General features: G+C 29.3%; 5 protein-coding genes across 11 annotated transcripts; 3 read left to right on the forward strand and 2 right to left on the reverse strand.

The window, feature by feature from the left end:
* Positions 1-11: 11 nt before the first annotated feature.
* LOC123261789 (chitinase domain-containing protein 1) lies at positions 12-16150 on the reverse strand. 4 transcript variants are annotated; one of them, XR_006508769.1, is made up of 10 exons: positions 15843-16150; positions 15457-15603; positions 15191-15365; positions 15005-15114; positions 14762-14916; positions 14346-14678; positions 14121-14265; positions 2943-3170; positions 2790-2859; positions 12-520 (listed from the first exon to the last, which is right to left on the reverse strand). XR_006508769.1 is itself a non-coding variant. In XM_044723586.1 (8 exons), the coding sequence occupies exons 1-7, from the start codon at positions 15954-15956 to the stop codon at positions 14124-14126; spliced, it is 1176 nt and encodes a 391-aa protein (XP_044579521.1). In that variant the 5' UTR covers positions 15957-16149; the 3' UTR covers positions 13670-13975; positions 14121-14123. The 4 variants fall into 4 exon arrangements, 2 of the variants coding, with proteins under 2 accessions (XP_044579521.1, XP_044579541.1); XR_006508768.1 differs by lacking the exon at positions 2790-2859; XM_044723586.1 differs by lacking the exons at positions 12-520; positions 2790-2859; positions 2943-3170 and adding an exon at positions 13670-13975 and having other exon boundaries at positions 15843-16149.
* On the forward strand, positions 6468-17569 carry LOC123261769 (iron transport multicopper oxidase FET3-like). Its single transcript, XM_044723554.1, is given in 9 exon segments — positions 6468-6799; positions 6801-7104; positions 7169-7363; positions 7366-7563; positions 8268-8463; positions 8534-8761; positions 8833-9057; positions 9130-9445; positions 17558-17569. Coding segments are annotated over 8 exon segments (1668 nt in total). The 5' UTR covers positions 6468-6650; the 3' UTR covers positions 9303-9445; positions 17558-17569.
* Positions 11711-14300, forward strand: LOC123261811 (short-chain dehydrogenase/reductase family 16C member 6-like). 3 transcript variants are annotated; one of them, XM_044723636.1, is made up of 7 exons: positions 11711-12017; positions 12874-12998; positions 13075-13185; positions 13275-13436; positions 13520-13602; positions 13695-13811; positions 13906-14300. In XM_044723636.1, the coding sequence occupies exons 1-7, from the start codon at positions 11780-11782 to the stop codon at positions 14024-14026; spliced, it is 957 nt and encodes a 318-aa protein (XP_044579571.1). In that variant the 5' UTR covers positions 11711-11779; the 3' UTR covers positions 14027-14300. The 3 variants fall into 3 exon arrangements, with proteins under 3 accessions (XP_044579571.1, XP_044579580.1, XP_044579589.1); XM_044723645.1 differs by having other exon boundaries at positions 13075-13161; XM_044723654.1 differs by lacking the exon at positions 13075-13185.
* Positions 16706-20616, forward strand: LOC123261778 (endoplasmic reticulum lectin 1). 2 transcript variants are annotated; one of them, XM_044723566.1, is made up of 7 exons: positions 16707-17172; positions 17473-17637; positions 17720-18241; positions 18558-18611; positions 18897-19052; positions 20005-20244; positions 20318-20616. In XM_044723566.1, exons 1-7 carry the CDS (start codon positions 17023-17025, stop codon positions 20564-20566), a joined length of 1536 nt encoding a protein of 511 aa, XP_044579501.1. In that variant the 5' UTR covers positions 16707-17022; the 3' UTR covers positions 20567-20616. The 2 variants fall into 2 exon arrangements, with proteins under 2 accessions (XP_044579510.1, XP_044579501.1); XM_044723575.1 differs by lacking the exon at positions 18558-18611 and having other exon boundaries at positions 16706-17172.
* A 3-nt stretch (positions 20617-20619) lies between these two features.
* Positions 20620-21755, reverse strand: LOC123261829 (mitochondrial import receptor subunit TOM40 homolog 1-like). The gene has a single exon (XM_044723667.1). The coding sequence runs from the start codon at positions 21689-21691 to the stop codon at positions 20750-20752; it is 942 nt and encodes a 313-aa protein (XP_044579602.1). The 5' UTR covers positions 21692-21755; the 3' UTR covers positions 20620-20749.
* Between the last annotated feature and the right edge of the window lie 330 nt (positions 21756-22085).

Consider the following 22085-nt stretch of genomic DNA (forward strand, 5'->3'; position numbering starts at 1 on the left):
TTTTTTTTTTCTAGTAGAACTGAATAAAAATAAAATCACTTAGGTAAATAATTAAAAGTCGGATGAGGAATCAATCATAACTATTATTTGGTCCATCCGTGAGTAACGATAGTTAAGAACTCGATGCTACGAGAGTTGGTGGCCGATTGAAATAGGGTAAGAAGTATCTGTTGAACGATGTTGAATCAACGGTGGTAGCAGCAAACACTCCGACTTGTCCGGCAGTTGTTGTTCAATGAGAGGTGGTAGCTGATGGAAGTAGTGGTAGTCTAGTGTCTGGTGGCGAATGCTCGGATGTATTCGAACGCTTTCGGTTCTTGCTGGTGTGTATCGCCACGTGCTTCCTTCTGTACTTATGTTACTCTCTATGCTTCAATTACCTTCTTATTTGTTGTCCCAGCCACGTTCAGTTGTACTCATACATATCATAATTTGCAATAAAACATATAACCGGACAGGACGACCACTAGGACACTGCTGGTGATCTTTCATCTAGCCTAGTTTGTCTTATTCCAGTTTTCTGCAACAAAAACTATTTAAAAAAAAGTCATAAGTGTATGTAATTACTGTCATAAAATTTTTAATTTATCTACACGTTTTTATAATGATCTATAATTTTTTTAATTAAGTGAAATTAATGTGAATAAAATTTTATAAAGAAAAATATAAGGTATAAGTTAAAAATTTTTATTAAAAAATAATTTTTAGTATTTTGATAAATAAATTTTTAAATTTATTTAAAAATTTTAAAATTTAGATTTTTAAAAAAATATTTGTTTAGATTTTTATAATAAAATAAATAATAAAAAAAAAAAAAATATTTATTTTATTTTTTTAGAATCAAAGAAAAAATTTTATTTTTTATGTCATTAATTATAGTGCCTGAAGGACAAGTTCATAAATCTCTCACAGATTTATCAGAAAAGAATTTACGCATCTGACATAGTAATTCGATAGTTTTATCATTATAACCTGATATTGAATAAAAACCACAATAATAATATAGTCATCGCGCAAATACCCTTATAAAATAAATAATAAAATAAAGTAATAATATGAAATGAAAACTCCAGTATATCTTGCTCTGAAATGTTATTCCGAGACAGTCAAGTCAAGGCCGCAACAATTTTTCAAGCCGTTCTCTTTTGCTTGCTCCCAGCCCGCGAGATCGCCGGATATGCAATCAAAGTGAAGAGTAAAGAGAAATCAAGCGAATTCAAGAGATCATAGATTTTTATTTACATTTTTACAATCATTTTTTTCCTATTCGATTGTTGTGCTCCAATTAAGCTTGATCATTCTGGATAAAATTCTCACTGTTTAATGCAAAAGTTTGATAGTTGAAAAAATATAATGATGATAAGAGATAAGGTTTAAGTTAACTTAAAGTGTGTCAGATATTAAAATTTTTGTGTCACGGTCACATAAAAAATTTTTAAAAATCAATTATCCTGTTTACCTTTACCCTGATATCATTAATAAGGCATTAATGCGCGTATAAGTATGCATTACTATGTCGCACGTACACCTGAAACATACTTTCTAACAATCTATCACCAAATCTTGAGTACCTTGAGTACTTTCATTTTTTCAGCAAAAACATTTTGATTTTAACAGACTCTTTTATATTCTCTTATAAGTATGTAGAACACAATAATAATAATAATAATAATAATAATAATAATAATAATAACAACAGCAACAATAATGACAATAATAAATGTTAGAAAAAAATATCTACATTTTTTTATATAAAAATTTTTATATAAAAACTACTGAAATTTTTATAAAAAAAGACAAATATATTTAAAGATTTAAATTCTGAATAATTTAAAACTTTCAAGGTACTAATAAATAAAACTACTAATAAAAAAACTCTTCTTTTTAATAGATTTTAGACCAATATTTATAGCGCAGCAAAAAATTATAGCGCGTATTTTTTAGTATCAATAAAAAATTACCATTACTCGTTGCAATAATAAATAGGTATTAAGTAATTCAAAGAAATTTTTTTGCATGTTAAGGTCACTAATTGTTTATTATTGTTTTTACGGTGTTTTTATTAACATATAAGTAAAGCGATACTACGGAAAAAAAACTTTTGAATTCCAGAGTTGTAAATACTCAGTCTGTTTAACTGTTGTTGTAGTTGTTGTTATTATTATTGTATGTGAGAGTGTTTAATATGAGGAACAAAAAAATGTTTAGTGACAATGCATGCACTTATATCGGTTTTACTTGTAACGCACGACGCAACGTTACAGTGAAAGTTTTAAGTATTCTAATGAGATGGTTAGACCATTAATTTGCGATTCATTCGTAATTCCCGATCTGGAAAAAAATTTTTTTATTTTTAGTTTAGTATAATTATACCAGGATTAATTTATTTATTAATTATATTGTTATTTGCAAAAAAAAAAAGTTATTTTTAACTGCGAGATAATAAAAAATATCTATTTAGAATCAGTATTAATGAAGAAATAATGTTTTATTTACTTTACACAAAAAATTAATGAAGAAATAAAAAAATGAAATAATTACACTAGTGATGCGTTGTTGCATCTTCTGTAACATTAATCAAATTTTATGATAATTTTTTTTATTTAAAAAAATTAATTATTGAATAATTTACAGGAGATGAAACATTAATAAAATAAAATTAATTATTACTGGTTATTAATTATTAGCTATGAGATATTTATTATAAATATGTTAATTCTATCGAATCGATTGTAGATATATTATAATTTAATTATTTTAGATTTTTTAGAGTGCAACTATATACCTACGATAGGATGTGTGTAGATGAGTGAATGTGGAGGTTTAGTTGGTGGAGCTGGAGTGACTGGTCAGAAACGACTGAGTAGTGGGCATAGCGTATAATATAATATACTCGCAAAGTTATACTTGCAAAGGACTTTTTTTTATTTATTGTTACTTACGTTATTATATGCTGGTGTATCTGCGTAGAGTTCTAGTCGTACGATGAGTGAGCGCCAAAGAGATATACCACCTGGGGGAACGCGTTCACCTCGCCAGAAATCCGGCCACTGGAACTTTAATCGCATGTGCATGACGTTCTTAATGTACGATTATGTATTGCCTCAAATCTCATCAGAAATCGTATCATGTAATGCTTTTGGATTCGTTTTTTATTTTTCCGTTTTATCCTGAAACAGTAATTAGTATAATTATATGTAGGCTGTTCTTTTAAGCTACAGAATTATCTAATCAAAGGTGTAAAATCATGGAAATGTCATACGATTCCTTGATAATGTAATAAGTTAAGAGTAATAGTTGTTAACACCTTTATGGTTGTATCAGAAATACCTTTACACCTTTTTTTAATTAAAACATTTTTATTTTAATAAAAAAAATTTTTTTATTAAATATTAATTTTAAAATTAATTTATTTATTTCTAATGAAATTTTTAAATAAAAAATTTTTAATAGATAATATTTATCTAAAATCTTTAATTCCTTGTAAAGATTCTTCATTTTTTAATTACTGTTTAAAAAGACAAAAGATGATAAAATAATTGGAACAAAGTAGGTAGAAAAATATAACTTTCTTTCATAACTTATAAAGTATATGATACTAATTATAACTTCTAATTTAATCCATTAATTTATATGTCATTTACATAAATCAAAAGCCATTATTGATTGTGCGATTATTGTACTCATGCGGAAATTATTACGCAAACAATTTTAGATAAAATAGTTTCTTCTGATTAATTATTTAGTCTATTGATTATATATAATTAATTAATTAGAATAAGGTTATTTAAAACAATAAATCAAAGAAATCTTAGCTTTCGGTGCATTCAAACAGAATCAGTCTGTATCTAACATCTGCAATAAAAATAAAATTATTAAATAATACTCCACTTGCAAGCAATAGTTTATCACAGTACCAGATTTTATAAATAATTTATATATTTTAGATGAATAACTGGTAATAAAATATGCTTATAACATTGAGTTATGTATTAAAAATTGAGGATAACATTAATTAGTAAAATGAATCGGTGTCACAATGTGTGACATACAAGCGCACCGAGTGAAGTCTCATTGTTGACATTACACAAATCGTATTCTTAATATATCTGATAATTATCGTGTATAAAGAATATTCCAACAAGTATAAAAGCACTTTAATAAATATTTTATCGGAGTTTTAAGTTTAATTTCTTCCGGTAATGATTAAATGCTCGGTTGAAATTAAACATGAATTTAAAAATTGTTTTTTATTTTACTTTAATTTTTCTTACTGTTGTAATACACGCTCAAAAAACTACATTAGATCAGATTTCCCGTACGTATTAAATTAATTAGCAAATAAATAAATTTATAAATTTACAATAATATAAATTAAAGTTTCTGCCTATTGGTCAAGTGACTAGTGAATTTAATTCAAGCCAACAGATGGACATTCCATCTTCTCTAATGGTCGAGAGACATCCTCTCTTTACATAAGTTCGATGGAAATCCATCGAACTTGAATACTAGTAAAGCTGGAAGTTTGTGGTATCTAATCGAGTTATATAGATGTTAATTGAATGAAAGAAATGAAAGAAACTAAATGAGAGCAAAGACAAACCTTGAAAAAATATATGGGGTCGGTTACCAAGCCAGGAATCGAACCTGGATCTCCCTGATAACATGTCAGGAGCTCTACCAAGGAGATCAGAGAGATCCAGGTTCGATTCCTGGCTTGGTAACTGACCCCATTTATTTTTTCAAGGTTTCTCTTTGCTCTCATTTAGTTTCTTTCATTCAATTAACATCTTTATAACTCGAATAGATACCACAAGCTTCCAGCTTTACTAATATTCAAGTTCGATGTTTTTCAGTTTAAAAATCTTTATTTGATATTTATAATTTACAAGTTACAATTTTATTGTATACATTGTATGCAATATTTATAATTAATTTTGGTTTCCGTTTGTGCAACATAACCCACTGGATAATAGATTTATTTATATTATAATATAATTAAGTAGTTTGACTAGAAGATGGACTGTTTTATTTAGGGAAAAAGAAAGATAAAAAAACACTATGTAATGTTTGTCTTAGCCTAAACTTAATCTACTTATGACTAGATAATGCACAGTTGTTTCGGCATTTTATATTTGTCGAAGGGGTAGAAATATGTGTGGTAGAAATGATCTAAGAGTGGATTTTATGACAACTTACTCCAAATATGAATTGCGGGGGTGGGTGTTAACAATGAAAATTTTCAATTTCCAAGCTATAGCTCTTATAGGTTCCAAATTTGGTAAGAATCTGCTATATGTGTGGTAGAAATGATCTAAGAGTGGATTTTATGACAACTTACTCCAAATATGGATTGAAGGAGTGGGTGTTAACAAAAAAAAAATTTGGTTTTCAAAATATAGCTCCTACATGCTCTAAATTGAGTAGGAGTCTTCTATATGTGATATAGAAATGATCTAAGAGCGGATTTTACAACGAATCACCTCCAATGAGGATCGCGGGAGTGAGTGTTGACAATAAAAAATCTTAATTTCCAAAATATAGCTTCTAAAAACTATAAATTTGGTAGGAATCTTTTATTTCTAATGAAGAGATCATCTCAAAATGGATTTTAACAAATTCTACTCCTGATAGGGATTGCGGGGCTGGGTTTTAAAATCTACAATTTTAATTTACAAACTATAAATTCTACAGACTCCAAATTTGGTGGGAATCTTTGTGTATGATGTCAAGTTAAGCTAAGAATGGATTATCTCGAATTCCAATCCAAAAGGGATAGCGAGTGTGTTAACAATGAAAATCTTTTATTTTTAAACAATAGTTTCTATAGCCTCGAACTTTTGTTGGAACCTTTTGTTTATAATGTAGAAATCATCTCGAATAGGATCTTACGAAATTCCTCCCCTACATAGGAGTGCGGGAGTGATGATTGTCAAAAAATTCATATTGTTCCTACAGATATAAAATTTGATAGAATCTCAAGAGAAACAGGAAATCACAGGGATTTAATTGACATATCTTTGATATATGTATTCAAGTTCGATGGATTTACATCGAACTTATGTAAAGAGAGGATGTCTCTCGACCAATAGAGAAGATGGAATGTCTATCTGTTGGCTTGAATTAGATTCACTAGTCACTTGACTAATAGGTAGATACTTTAATTTATATATACAATCGGTCATGAAAAAAATAGCTTTGAAAATAGCTTTGTTAATTTATAATAATATTATTTTTTGAATATTAGAGGTTGTCAATACGTGGAAAGCGTATTCAAAAGGATCATCTCGATGGAGGAACTTTACTTCTCGCTATTACGAAAATAATAATGAAAAAGATCATATATATTATCATATATATATTATATATTATTATCTATTATTTATTATTATCTATATATTATATATTTATATATATTATCATATATATATATATATATTTTACCGTGGTTAAAATAGTTGCACATGTGATTTAACAATTGATATTTTCTATATGAGGTTGAATAATTTATTCAATAAATTATCTTAAATCAATAATATTTTAGTGCTTGCAAATATTGTCAGCCGACCGGCAACACATCGGTTTCAAAAAACTGTCAGTGTATTTTGGCTGACGGAGTTGAAGTGTCTGGAATAGTAACCGTCAATAGAATGTATCCTGGACCAGCAATCCAAGTTTGTTTAGGAGACTTCGTGGTTGTAGACGTAACAAACAAGGTTCCTGGAAATGGATTAGCGATTCATTGGCACGGGATTTATCAAAAAGACTGGCAGCATTACGACGGCGTACCTTACCTCACTGTGTCCAATATCAGAAGGCTCAACGTTTCGGTACCAGTGGCGAGCACAGAATCCCGGTTCCCATTTCTGGCATGCACATTCTGGTTTTCACAAAGCTGAAGGGCTTCACGGGCCCATTGTTATCGGGCAAGCAGTATCTCTCGAGCCAAATGCCAAGCAGTATGATGTTGATAATCCAAATAATATTATGTTTATTTCTGACTGGATGCATGGTAGTATCAAGAGCCATATTCCAGGAACCACTTTCAATAATCCTGGTCAAGTTCCTGATAATATTCTGATTAATGGCAAAGGACAATTCATGGTAAATTATAATTAAAATAAAATAAAATTTTAAACGAACAAACTATTTAACTTTTTTACTCCAGGATGCGTATGGGCGTGAAACATTAACTCCATTAGCCGTTTTCAATGTTAAATCTGGCAAACGTTATCGTTTTCGCATGATAAACGCCTGCAGCTTCAATTGTCCTGTTAAATTGACAATCCAGAATCACGACGTCACCTTAATTAGCGTGGACGGTGAGCATGTTGTGCCACGCACCGTTACAACCATAACTTCAGAAAATTCTCAGCAGAACGTGTTGACTTTGTCCTCAACGCTCATAAGACTGTTGGCACTTACTGGATCCAGGTTCGCGGTTTTGGTGTCTGTGCTGATATAGGCCTCCAGCAGTCCGCTGTTTTACGTTACGACGGCTCACCATTGGAGATACCAGCAACTTATAAGCCATTTTATAATTTGCCCCTTGATGAGGGAATTGTAAGTTGTTTTCTTTTAAAGAGCGGTTAATAGTTAATTTTCGAAAGTGTTTTGCAAATGTATACAAGATACAATTTCGAATAAAAACGCTTCGCTCTTCGATAGATCGGCTGCCCAATTTTAAAACACAGTAACTGCGAAATTTTTTAGTATTACTGCATTTTTTATAATTTTTAGATCTTATTAATTTCAAGTACTTTTTTCTGAAAAATATTTATATTCAAGTATTTTTTTATTTATTCAATTTTTATGTCAAGTCAAAAAGCCAAATGACAAAATATACGTAGGTTTATACTAAAGTACACGTGTAGCAAAATTAAATTAAATATAAAAATTAACTTTATGAAACTTAATGATTTTAAATGATTTAATAGTATTTATATTTTCTATTCATAAATCAAATTTTTTATCAACTTGGCGCGCAAACTTTTTTTTAATAAGAAAAATTTTTAAATTGTCAGTTGCTGTGTTTTGAAATTGGGCAGTCAAGATAATTAAATTTACAAGAACGAAGCGCTTTTTTAAAAATTTGCATTTATTGATACACAAAATGTGTTTTTTAAGATTCCACTTGTTGTACAATTATGACAGAGATACTTTCGTTTGTCCAATAGAGGGCGAGAAAGAAAAAAGTGTAAAGCCTTCTTAATAATTCCTGAAAAATTTATAATCTATTAATTTTTTATTATTACTTTTTGATTTAGGTTTTTAATGAAATAAGCCAAATTTGCGATGGTAAAACTACCAATAAAATCTGTCTTAAAGATCTAACAGCCATTGAAGATCTTCAACCAAGTATTATTACAAGACAACCTGATATCAAGTTATACTTGCCGTTTGAATTCTATTTGTATAATGATACTGATCTTTTCAAAGCAAATACTTACAAACGTTTTCTTGGTTGTATATTTTGTTTAATTTATTTTCTAATATTCATCAATAAAACTATAATTGTAAAAAATTATTTTAGCTCCTGATGGTGGTGACAATTTTGGTGCTTTGATTGGTGGAATTTCAAATATTAATCCATCATCACCTTTCATCAGTCAGCTTGATGAAATTCCTAAAGAACAGATTTGCAATCAAACACATCTACCCGCTAGGTGTTTAAAGTCAAAAAATTATATTTGTCATTGTTCACATGTCATAAACATTCCACTTAATTCAATCGTGGATCTTATTATCGTTGATGTATCTGGTGAGTTGTATATTTTAAAAACCAGTTATAAAATAAGAAATAAATTTTAATCGTTAAATTGAAACTTTTAGGTCCCACTGGGATTTCGCATCCATTTCATTTACATGGATTCGGTTTTCACGCGTTAGCTCAAGGCTCACTATCAAAAGTAAATCTTACAGAAGATAACGTGCAACAAGCAATTGAACTTGACGGCCAAGTATACGGACTTTCTCACAGTAAGCCAATAACTAAAGATACGATAGCCGTTCCATCAGGAGGCTATGTAATTGTCCGGTTTATTGCCGACAATCTAGGTAAATCATTATCTTTTATTAAAGAATGCATTTCTTCACTACCGCTGATTTAAATTTTTCTTCTTTTTATAGGCTGGTGGCTATTTCACTGCCATTACCTTCCTCATTTGTTAAACGGTATGAGTTTAGTTATTCGAATCGGTGAACAAGATGATTTACCACACACACCCAAAGGTTTTCCTAAATGCGGGAATTTCATGCCAAACTTTTATAAGAAAAATCCAAAGCCACGTAGAATTACGTAAATTTATTTAAACACAGAAAACTTCTGTGCTCGCTATCGGATTCCATGATTGTTTGCAATCCGGTGACTCCCAAGACTTGAAGATAACTTTTCAGCGATTGGTAAAGAAGTTTTCTTGCGCGAAAGACGCGGGCTCGATCACTAGTTTGTTTGAAAAATAGAAATTTTTTATTTCTAAACTTTGATCAGTATTTGTAATTATGCATTTACAATAAAAAAAAAAATTTTTTTTCAATTAACATTTCTGATCAACCATGTTGATAATTAAGCAGTTCACACTCGACACTCTTACTAATAGTCAATGACATTTGCTAATGATATCATCCAAGGATATAAACAGAGCGCAATAGGCTATGCGGAATCACATGGAACTTTCCTTTAATTGACCTACTTTTTTCCATAAACCTGCTTGAAGATTAACATTACTGGTCTGGATCATTCTATTTATTTTACCTTTCTCATCATAATACCCTTGAAGTCCATTTGTTAACGCAATGGAATTTTTTATAGTTCACACTTCGTGTCAGAATATAAAAAATGTTCTTTATTTTCATCACGAACTCTCCCGTATCCATTACGTATGTATAAAAATAAGGAAATTCCGTATTTACGGTAACGATAATTATGTAAACCGTTAGTTATTCAGGCACGAGGTTGTCTATTGCGCATGTTCGTTCTTTGAACAATCAACTGCGACTTTTCAACCTAGACCGTTACTCGATTTTCATCATTTTTATTAGACAAACAATCCAAGAATTTTAATAATTATTTAAATGTATTTATATTGCGTACAAAACCATAAAAAGTATACGTAATTTCTTTTAACAACGAAATTCACTTAAAATGTATATTAAATAATTTATTTATTTATAAGCTAGTAGTAATTAACATTTTTTCAGTCATAAATAATTTAAATTTAACAGCTTAAAAGATTTCAAAAAGTATATTGATTAAATTATAAATTCAAATTATAAATTATATTTAGAAATGAAAAACGCTACACAAAAAGAAAGATTTATTGACTGGAGAACAAAATTCTTGGCTCAAGTAAATTTTCGGTCGCCTGAAGGAAGACCGAAGTTGTCTTGGCCGAAGTAAAAATTTTTCTTGAAATTCTATTCTTGGTGGAAGTAATTTTTTCTTAATTCAAATTATCATAAATACTTAATACAAGAAATTTTTATATTTGATCAAGATTTTTAGATACTTTAGGGAAGCAGCGCCACCTACTTCAGCTGAGAAAAAAATTTTCTCATCTTGAGAAAATTTTTCTCGAGAATATTTGATACCCATTTTAGATTATTTTAGCGCGCAATTATACATATTGAATGAAAAAAAAAATGATTCAATATTATTTGATCTTCCCATTTGACATGTTAGTCAATAGAAATATTAATGAAAATTTACTATCAAGATATTTAATTTTTTGGAGCAAGAGAAAAATTTTCTCAAGACAAGAAAATTTACTTTTGTCAAGAACTTAATTTTTTAGAGCAAGAGAGAAATTTTCTCAAAACAAGAAAATTTTCTTGACTTAAATAAATTGTCTTGGATCAAGAAACGTATTTCTTGAAGCAAGGGAATTGATTTGTTGGAATAAGTGAAATTTCTTGTGTCAAAAAAAAATTTTTTTTTCGCCCAAGTAAATAATTATGAAGAAAAATATTTTCATGGCTCAAGTGAACCTTTCTTTCTGTATAGATTGTCGGTCGTAAAATGCTACTTTGTTAAGAGAGAGGCTAATAATCAAGAGAAATTTATGTTTGAAAAGTATTGAAGCATCAAATAATCATTTAATAAGTACGGTGAGTTGACAATACAATTCGTAGATGCGTACAATATTGTATACCTAGAGATAGTTGACCGAGTTTAAATAGTGGGAGGTTCCTTTCACCAAAAAGGAGAAAAGTACATTTACTTAAACAATCAATTTATTGTGTTTAAGTGTAACTAATCTTATAATTATTATTTTGATTCTATTGTATGCATACAAAATGTAAATAACACTGTAAACAAGTATTATCATCACCGGAGGTATATTATTTTCTAATGTAGAATAATAAGTAGAGTTGAGCGCAATTGCATTATTATGCGCATTCAATTTCTGTTCAGGTACGATTTTCGAGGCTAAAATTCTCTTGTAGCCACAAAACTTGGGTATAGTACCATTACAGGGTATAGTACTGGAGATCTTCAGTGAGGCGACTTTAGTTTCGTTCTATGCAATGCTACCACAGTCAACAATCGTCACTCCAAGAGAGTGCACCCTTGGTAATTCTTTCTCTTCTTCACATCACAATAAATCTAAACTTTCTTCAGGACTTTTAAATTTATAATTAACCATGTAATTAGTGAAAGTTTTGTTTAAAAAATAATTATTAACAAATTAATAAATATACAAGTGATGATTTATATATTAAAAGTGTGAAAAATTATTATAAGTGATTGAAATAATTTATTATAATTTTAAAATTAAAAATGGATTTCAAGGAAGGATTACATTTTCTTTATGACAGCTTAATATTTTTGTGGCTGTCGGTTGTGTATATAACAGAGTCATTAATTTTGAGCTTAATACCTCGAAAATACAGAAGCAAAAGTATTCAAGGCGAAATAGCATTAGTGACAGGAGGTGCTGGCGGATTAGGAAGATTAATTGCTTCGAAATTAGCGAGTCTTGGGGCTCACGTTGTGATATGGGATATCAACAAATTAGGTAGGAAATAATGTAATATAAATGAAAAAATATCTATGACCTGTATCTTAAAAACAAATCCTTTTTTGTCATTGAGGACAGAGAAAGTACCTCATTGTATGCTGATCTTTATGATTGCATTTGGTAATGCACATGTATGATAAATCTTAGTGCAATAAATAACGCGGGAAAGTAAGACGATTTTTATTTAAAATATATAATTCTGATCAATTGAATAACAATAAATTTTTTTATTGCGCATTAATTATGCGAGAAAAACTTATTGATTTTGCATACCTGATATAATTTTATAATTATTATTACTAATACCGTTATTAAAATAGACGCCTGTCATTAAGATCTAATAAGATTACAGTAAATTACATGTTTAAGATTCTAAGTCGGGAGTTTAATAAAACAAAATAAAATTGACTGGTCAATTAAATTTTTTTTTTTTTTCTAATTATTATTTAATAGTCGGGATACTCAGCGAGCAATCTCTTTGTGAAAGTTTCTGATGATAATCTTTAATCTTCATAAAAATAGACTAATGAATAATGAAGAGAGATGAAAAAAAGAATAAATTAGCACTTTGAAAGTGAAAAAACACTTATTTTCAGAGGATAAAATAAAATAAATTATTTTTCAATACTATGTTATGTTAAGTATAAAATAATAAAATGAAAGAGCTTACAATACAAACCACAAATAAAAATTGCAATGAATATTTTAACATACTATTTTGCAATAATCACGAGGCAATTATTATTCAGAAACACGCACGATTTATCATTAAAATTAATCAGCCAGATATACAATTAACATATCAATATACAATGTATATAATTGAATTTATTTTTATATTTTTTTGCTCTAGGGATTAAGGATATTGTGGACGAAATAAAAAGCCAGGGTGGCAAATGCACTGGATATGTTTGCGACATAAGCAATCGAGAAGATATTTATCGCGTTGCTAAAACAGTACAAATAGAAGTTGGAAATGTATTGAGTTTATACTACTACTACTACTGTGTTTAATTTATTACAAACTTTTCTCAATAATTTAACTCATTTGCAGATCACAATTATCGTAAATAACGCTGGTTATGTGTGCGGTAAAACTTTTATGAATCTCCCAGATGATGAAATCGAGAAGACTTTCAAAGTTAATATTCTCTCGCATTATTGGGTACAATAATCCATTAGACAGTGTCAACATTTAACTTTATGAATTTTGAATAAATAAATAATTTTTTAAAATATATTAAAATTTTTTAGATAAATAAATCATTCATGAAAGAAATGATGAAAGAGAACCATGGTCACATCGTAACTATTGCGAGTGTCGCGGGATTGCTTGGTACTTATAATTGTACCGATTATTCAGCGACTAAATTTGCAGCTATTGGCTACCATGAGAGTCTGTTTACCGAATTAAAAGTAAATATATATTAACTGATTTTTAAATATCACATAAAAATGTTTAAGTATTTGAAAGTCAACATTTTTTTTTATTTTTTTAGGTACACGGATACCATGGAATTAATACGACATTAGTCTGCCCATACTTTATAAACACAGGAATGTTTCCAGGTGTCAAGCCAAGGTAAATAACACATTTCGTAATCGAGCGGAAAGTTTAAATTGATTTAGACTCTGAAATAATAATGAAGTTCTTTTCATTTTTTTTTATTTCAGATTGTTACCTATGTTGGAGCCTGAATACGTAGCAAATGAAGTTATCGCTGGCATATTAACTAATCAAATAAATGTTACTATGCCTTTAAGTACAAAGTATTTTTTACCGCTTAAAAGGTACAGTTGTTTAAAACTTATAAATTATTTTTTACTTTATTTACATTTATTTTAATGTAAAAAATATATATTGTAATTTCGTTTGATTTTGTAGCTGGTTACCACCAAAACTCTGTTGGGCTCTGATGTATAACATCATTAAGGGGCCACAGACCATGATGATGCTACAGAAAAATGAGAACATGCACAATTACGATCGTTTGAAAAATTATTAGTTTTAAAAGCTTATCATCAATAAATTAAGTTTTTGTTATATTACAGGCTAATTTTTTTTTTAAGAATATAAAAATAGTGAGATTGTGTACTTACGCATTAAAATAGGTCGTAAAAGTAATTTAAACCTTGGCCAAGTTCCCAAATTGAGAGTCCAGTTCCTAATTCTCGGGCTAAGTCTATTCTTTGTTGGATGGAATAGAGCGTAGGATAAAATATATAACCACTGGCTTTTGATGATCTGAATGAGAATAAAAATTTAAGATTATGAATAAGCATTATATTACATTAATTATATTAATTGTTTCTAAATAAATTTACCGATATTCTAACAGATGTTCTTTACTTCTTTCATCCCACTGCAGTTTACCCTTGTAAGAATCGAGATATTTTATGTACTCAGATCCCAAAATAGCACCACCACCATCAGGTGTGTAATTATTTCCGTAAAAGTTTAGCCCCATTAATATTTTAGAGCGTTTTGGATCATCGTCGTCAGGTACTAATTTTTCAACGCATTCTCGTGCCCATTCAAGTGGACTGTTTGGTCCAGGTCGCTGGACATTTGAAAAATCATAGGTCATTAATGAAAAGAAATCAATGTGAGGTGACAACTCTTCAAATTGGCCTTGTGAGAATATTTGTCCCGGTGGTCTGAAAGAAATTCATTTTATATAAATATTAAACTCTATTTAAAATAATAAATAATTAATTAAAATACATTATGACTAATTTACCCTTGAGCTGGTGGAATAGCTAATATTACTTGTAATTGTTTACTTTTAAGTCTTTTGGCCAAAGATTTTATTACATTGACTACAACTTTTGACTCAGCTCCTGTGTAAATTACTTGATTCCATATTTCTAATACATATCCATGAAACTGAAATTTCTATAACAAAATAAAAATGAAAATTATTTAAAAATTTTATTATTATTATTATTATTATTATTATTATTGTTGATCATTGAATAGTTACCTGAGCTAAATCAACAAGCGAAGTTATTAGTTGATTTTTTTTCTGAACATCACGGTTCAATGAAGATATATCACCCGCTGACCACTGTTCAAATAAAACTCTGGGTAAGACTGCAATAGTAAAATTTATTAGGAATAACGATAAAAAAAATAACTCGAATGACTATTAAATAAAATAGATTGATACTTTTGACAGTATGGTTTCCTTCATTAGCTGTTTTTATATCTTTGAGCCATTTCTTCTGTACATCATGCGTGGCAATTTGAAACTTATCAGAACTTTGTAAATTGAACCATACTGGAGAAACAAGCGTTAATTTACCATGAAAGGTCTTAGCTATTTCAAGTCCTTCACCATTCCACTGAAAATAAATTAATAAATTTAATTGTTAAAAATAATCCTACATACTTATGAATGAAAATCAAGTAAATAAATTTTGATAAATAACTTACTGGAGTTATATATCCTAATACATCATTATTAAAATGTCTTTTCTTGGTGTCTTTGTAATAAAGACCAGCTTGTTTGACAATATCACTAATCTTAGGATCTTGGACAACTAAACCTCGGTCGAATACACTATTATCAACCGGTCCTTTCTGTGAAAAATAAATATTAATTTTTTCATGATACTGAAGTTGACAAGAGAACATTTTTTAGAATTTTATAACAATTAAATTATTAAAAAAAAAAATAATAATAAAAAAATTCCACGTGAAAATTAAAAAAAAATTATTAGTGGAAATTTTTAGAAGCACTTTTTTAATTGTCATTTATTTGTTATAAAAATAAAAAAAAAATTGACTAATTTTTAAATTAGATATATATGAGTAAATACCTTAATCTCTGTTCTTCCTTTATCTTTTTTTGATTTATCAGTACGTGGCGACAAAGTACCTTCTATTGTTGTTATAACTAATATCAAACTTATTATCAGAAGCCATCTATTCATAATTATTTTATATTTGTAAATATTTTTTTGAATACATATAAATTTTTCTTGATTTAATATTCTTATAGCAACTATTATTTATGATAATTTAATACAACCCGGTTTGATGTGGCTTTAATCAGCTGTTTACTTGAAAATTAAAAAAATATATTTAAGCTTAAATCACAGGTACTGATTTTTTGTATTAGTTAAAATGAAATTAAAAAAAAAATTTTAGTACTTTATAAATTAACTTGATGATAAATTTGTTACAATTAAAAATTTTGAGATTTTCAGAAATTTTTTTAGTTTTAGCCCTGATAGCCAAGTTGGCCGCAACTTTCTGTCAATCTACTGCCGCAACTTGTCACCAACTTGGCGGCAACTCTTGGAGAGTAACTCGGTTGGTGTCAACTTGTTCACCAAGTTGTCACCAAGTTGTCGGCAAAAGTTGCTCTGAAACTTTTTCACACCAAGTTGACGATAAGTTTCTCAAGAAATTTGGCGACATATTGCGGCAGTAGATTGGTCTCTTTTTTCTCAGAAACTTGTAGCCAACTTGGCGCCAACAGTTACAAATTCGGAAGTTGACCGCAAGTTGTCGCTAAGTTGGTGGCAACTATCTGACACCAACTTGGTTGGTCTGAAACTGTGGCTATCAGGGAGAGTGACGTTGTGTTAGAAATTTTTATGACAGCGATTGACCGTACCTTCAACCGATATTGACTCCTCGGCATTACTTATATATATATATATACCTGCGCATTCAATAATAAATGTCAAAATATGGCGACCAGTTACAGGACATTACGTGTGACTTAATAAATAATATTTACACGTGTCATCTGCTAATGTTTATTTTTTTTTTCTTCATTATAATATCTAATAAGTAACATATTTTAAAAATTTAAATTTCACAGCAACTTTGTTTTTAATTGTTAAATAAATAAATTTGACACTAACAATGGAGTGTTTATGTTAAAGAAAATGTAGTAAAAATTAATAATTGACAAATAGTATTTATTAATTAAAAAAGAATATATCCTTTTGTCGGAGTGTATATAGTGATAAGTAAAAAAGTGATATAATGTATTTAAAAATGCCTGGAAAATTTGTATTTTATTTAATTGTTTTACAAATAATTTTTGAGTGTATTGTTGGGGATTTTATGAGAAGTACTGATGCTGAGATACTTTACAAAATAAGTTGGCCCGGTAAAATTGATACTGAAATTTCAGTGAGTAGTTTTATTATTTATTTATGAGAATTAATTTAGCAAATATTTAATAATTTTTAGAACTTTTGTTAACAAATAAATTATGGCAAAAAAATAAGACAAAAAATTGACATGTAGAAATTAAAAAAAATTAAAAATGCAATTTTTTAGAATTAATTGTTAATTAATTGCTTTTTAGATTTAATTGTTAAATAAAATTAAAAATTTGTCAAGTGACAGCTAACTTTAATGTCATTATTGATTTATTTTTTTTTTATTTGCGTAGATATTTTTAAATTAATTTATTAAATAATATTTCAGGATAAATTTGAAGAATATCCAATTGTGACAGCTGCCAATGAAAGGTATACATGTAGAATTCCGGAATTAAAAAAGCAAGTTAAAGGATCGGAGGAGCCTTATACAGGACCGAATCCGATTGAATTACTTGCCCCATTATTTGATCAAAAGCTATGTTCATTCAAGGTATAATAATAATGATAAATTTGTTTTTAAAAATTAAAAGAAAAAAAAAATAAATATCGTAATGTCTATTAATTAATTTCAGTTAGAGTCATATTGGACTTATGAAATATGTCACGGTAGATATGTTAAGCAGTATCACGAAGAAAGAGAAGGAAAAAAAGTCAAAAAGCAAGAATACTTTCTCGGTAACTTTGATAAACTTCAACGATCAAAATTGTCAGCTGAATATGATGAAAGAGCGAAAAATCCTGGCAAGTACGAAATACCAACTAAAAAGTTCGAGGGTATTCGTATGCCGTATGTTGAAGTGCAAATGACTGATGGGACCGTCTGTGATTTGAGCAACAAGCCCCGTACAATAAATCTACTGTACGTTTGTCATCACATGGGAAAACATGAAATTTACTCGCTTGAAGAAGTTTCCAGTTGTGAATACGAGGCGATTATTTTGTCTCCGTTCATCTGCAATCATCCTGACTACGATCCACGGCTGACTGATGAAGACGAAATAACCTGCATTCCACAGGACAAGTCACCTAAAAAACCTAAAGCGCTGGCTGCTTTGGAAGCTCAAAGTCTTAAGCTGCGACATCAAAAATCCACGGTAGAAAATATTTCTACCTTAATCGTTACGCAAATTATAATTTTTTTATTTTTTCCCAGTAGATGTGATTTAGATAATTTAGAAAGCTTTTTTTTTTTTTTAATAATAATTGCATGCTTTATAATTTATCACACAAAATATGTGAGCCCATTCCTCAAAATAGTGAATTATAAATTACGATAAATAATTTTGGCTTCTATGGAAAAAAGAAATATCAAACAAAGTCTACGATTAAATTTTCCATACCAAGTGGTATTTTATAAATTATTATTGATATTGTTTTTTTTTGTTTATTTATAAATTATTTCTTGTACAGGAAGAGAAGCCACAGAAAGTCGTTGCGATATTCCGCTTAGATAAGGACACACAGGTCAGACTACTTTGTATTTAAGGGAATTGGGCTTTAAAATTATTCACTCATAAATCAACGGACCTCTTTTCAATAATCATATCATGTTAATATACTTTTAATTATTATTATTATTACTAACACCTTTCTTCACTTTTTTATAAGCTTGCTTTTATTTTTTTCACTTTGGCAATGAAGGATGCATGGATTTAACAATTTTTAGTACATCGGCATCTTAAAACATTCATTGGAGCGCTTTATTAAATATAAATAAATATTTTAACTAATTCAATTGATTAATTGTAGGATGGAGAACCACAGCTGCGTATTGAACTTCATCCAGCTGACGCTATTGAAAAAAATGGTGAAGAATATTTACATTCACTGATGGACGTTAGCTCTGTGTCCACGGATACTAATCCTGTTCAAAGCTTCCTCAGTGGTAAACAATGCTTACATGGGGTTAGTTATTTTTAATTATTTATTGTATTTAAAAAAAAAAAAAAGTGCCATTCGGCAGCCGAAATGGAAGTAGATTTCCTATTTAAATAAAATCACACAACACTAATAATACAAATCAATGTTCTGATTAGCAAATTGTCTAACTCTATTTTAAAGAACCTTTTATTAGTATGAAAAAAACAATTAGTTCAAAATTTATTATCACTTTAAAAAACAATTTAATATCATTAATATCTAATAGAGATATAATATTTAGCTTTGAATCATTCAAATAATTTATAATTGGATTATTGCTACATCAAAATGTTAAAAAATCACCCTCTAAAAAATAAGGAGTTAGACAAATTGCTAATTAGACCATCGAAATACTTCAATCACATTGATGGAATCCCTTCTTCCTAAATGACAACGAATGCAATAGTAAAATTTCATCAAATATCTTCAGACGAATAGGTTATTTTCAGTTGAGGAGAATAAAATGACATAAAAATTAAAGCTCGTTTAATGGGCTTTAAAATGATATTTACAAAAATTCGATAAGTTATTTTATTAAAAAGTTATCCGGGAAAGAAACTGGCAAAATATGAATTTTTACGATTTTGAAAATTTTGAAACCTTGTAATTTCTGAATTAATTGACCAATTAAGCTCATATTTGTACTTGACCTTGGTATTCGTCTAAAAATTAAGTATGTTGAGTTTGGAGAAGATCCATTACGAATTAGAGACGCTATCGTCCGGACAAGCCGCGTTATATCGTATATATATTTATATAAATTTTTGAACCGTATGTATTTTCTGAATCAGCTCGATGAACTGAGTCAGAAAATAGAAAAATTTTTCGAAAGTTCCGCCATGAGGACAAATGCAATTAGTTAGATTTCTATGAAATCTACTAATAAAATATAAGGTAGCCAATAAATAAATAATAAATTGAATGAATAATTTTGCAGGGAGACGGATGGTGGAAGTATGAATTTTGTTATGGTAAATCGGTAGTCCAGTATCACGTAGAAAAAAGTGGTAACAAAATAACGATCGACTTAGGTAATTTTGATAAGAAAAAACATATCGAGTGGATTGAAGCTCATCCTCAAAAACGACCTAAGCCTCTGGAGCAACGTAAACAATTATCACACTTTTACAGCGATGGAAGTTATTGCGATGAAATGAAAAAGAAGAGACAGACTGAAGTAAAATCATTAAATTTTATAATTAATTTAAGAATACTTTTAATATAAATTTAAATGGCAATTTTATTTATAGGTAAGATTAAAGTGTGTTGATGTCTCTGGCAGCCCATCAAGTGTATCATTATTTTTGCTAGAACCCAAAACGTGTGAGTATATCCTCGGAGTAGAGTCACCGCTTATCTGTAATATTCTTGAACACGTTGATGAAAATGGGCTTATCAATGAGTCTGCAAACTTTGATTTTGACTCCGTGAAAAGCACATTAGTTTCTCCAAAGAAAAAACAAGTGGAAGATAAAAAGAGAGCTTCAGATGAATTATAATTATTTATAAAATATCATTAAATACATAATATAATTTTGTTTTTGTGAGATATTAATTCTCTTAATAAATAATGTAGAATAATTATTCTAAATAATAGGCTTCATTTTTGAGACTGATAATTAGGATTATCTAATCTAAGCTCAATCTCACTTGGAATATTAAAAATAATTAAAATGACAGTGTCATCCGATGTTGAGTCCTATTCCCACTCGTAACTGTTGTTTTCTGTGATTGAGCATTCCACTGAGTACCAGCGAAGTCTCGGGCATTGGATAGAGTTTTTTCTCAAAAACAGCACCGATAGTAGTCTCTGTGTTGACAAGTCCACGGAAGATCATGTCAGCATGTGGAATATTGAGCTCGTAGATGAGAGTCGCCGTTGAATCTAGCGTTCGTAAATTAGACTCTAACTCAACTCCAAGCTGTAGCTGTTGGCTAGCTTGATGATGGTAACTAATGTGTAATCCAGCTTGACCAAAAGTGGCTGCTGCAGTTCTGGCTCCACTGCTATACCTTGCGGCAAATGTCATTAGAGATTGTTGCCCACCTGGTACATACCTACTGCGATGAATCGCTACCTCTGTCCCGAGTGTCACTCGTGATGTCAAAGCTTGCAGATATTGCAACACAAAAGTACCCGAGTGCTTCTGAACATCTGGATCAGCGACTATCAATGACAACGTAGAGTCATCAGATCGGTACTCAGCCGTTGAACTTGATGACAAGCATTTTCCTTTAACTATTTGTGTGACGTGCTTCACTCGAAAACGACAACCGAGTGTGTGTGAGAAACTTGCTGCTAGATTACCATTAGGCATAATGTCACCGCTTATCAGTGGATATCTTTCATAGAGTCCAATGTGCTTCGCTCCCTTGTAACATGCGCCAAATTTGTAACCGGATGGCATGAATGAACTTAGCGATATCGTGTGGTATGCGTTGAAATAATCACTCAGAGTTTTACGTACAAATAATCTAGCTCCTTCAAAATTTCGTGGGTACATGTCTTTTACTTTCTTGTGGACTTCTTCGAATGTTCCAGGGTTTCCTGGCCAATAACCGTCGGGACATGGCACGCATTGTTCTTGTCTAGGTTTACTCACTGACGCTTGTACTAATCCCATTTTTTATCATTTATCTTTAGTAAATTTTATTGTGTACTTCGGTAATCGATAAGCTCATCATCTTTTTACGTAATTTTTAATTTTTTTAAAAGCAATTTATAAATATTGTATGTATATCAAGTGTAAATATATAAAAAAATTTATTAATAAATGGTTATGCATCGAAATAATGCATTATTTGTTTATTGCTGCATACTTCAAAGTTTAGAAATTTTTTATGAGGCTGAAAGTAGCAACCAGATAATTTTTTTACTTTAATGAGTATATAGAATTATTCATATAAACGTAGCAAATATTTAAATATTATTAGTGTTGATTTTTTAAATTATTTTATTATAATTAAATCAGCAGACACCTGAATGAAAATTAAGTTAGCCTACATCTAAAAATTTTT

This window comes from Cotesia glomerata, linkage group LG1 (assembly GCF_020080835.1).
Source record: "Cotesia glomerata isolate CgM1 linkage group LG1, MPM_Cglom_v2.3, whole genome shotgun sequence".
Classification (NCBI taxonomy): domain Eukaryota; kingdom Metazoa; phylum Arthropoda; class Insecta; order Hymenoptera; family Braconidae; genus Cotesia; species Cotesia glomerata.

Excerpts from the sequence above, each read along its gene's own strand:
- LOC123261811 (XM_044723636.1), top strand. The coding sequence starts at position 11,780 with ATGGATTTCAAGGAAGGATTACATTTTCTTTATGACAGCTTAATATTT. Across the intron at positions 12,999-13,074 it reads TACAAATAGAAGTTGGAAAT|ATCACAATTATCGTAAATAA; the intron begins GTATTGAGTTTA and ends ACTCATTTGCAG. Across the intron at positions 13,186-13,274 it reads ATATTCTCTCGCATTATTGG|ATAAATAAATCATTCATGAA; the intron begins GTACAATAATCC and ends AAAATTTTTTAG.
- LOC123261789 (XM_044723606.1), bottom strand. The coding sequence starts at position 15,956 with ATGAATAGATGGCTTCTGATAATAAGTTTGATATTAGTTATAACAACA. Across the intron at positions 14,917-15,004 it reads CGCTTGTTGATTTAGCTCAG|AAATTTCAGTTTCATGGATA; the intron begins GTAACTATTCAA and ends ATTTTGTTATAG. Across the intron at positions 14,679-14,761 it reads GCTATTCCACCAGCTCAAGG|ACCACCGGGACAAATATTCT; the intron begins GTAAATTAGTCA and ends AATTTCTTTCAG.
- LOC123261778 (XM_044723566.1), top strand. The coding sequence starts at position 17,023 with ATGTATTTAAAAATGCCTGGAAAATTTGTATTTTATTTAATTGTTTTA. Across the intron at positions 18,612-18,896 it reads GCTTAGATAAGGACACACAG|GATGGAGAACCACAGCTGCG; the intron begins GTCAGACTACTT and ends GATTAATTGTAG. Across the intron at positions 19,053-20,004 it reads GTAAACAATGCTTACATGGG|GGAGACGGATGGTGGAAGTA; the intron begins GTTAGTTATTTT and ends ATAATTTTGCAG.
- LOC123261829 (XM_044723667.1), bottom strand. The coding sequence starts at position 21,691 with ATGGGATTAGTACAAGCGTCAGTGAGTAAACCTAGACAAGAACAATGC.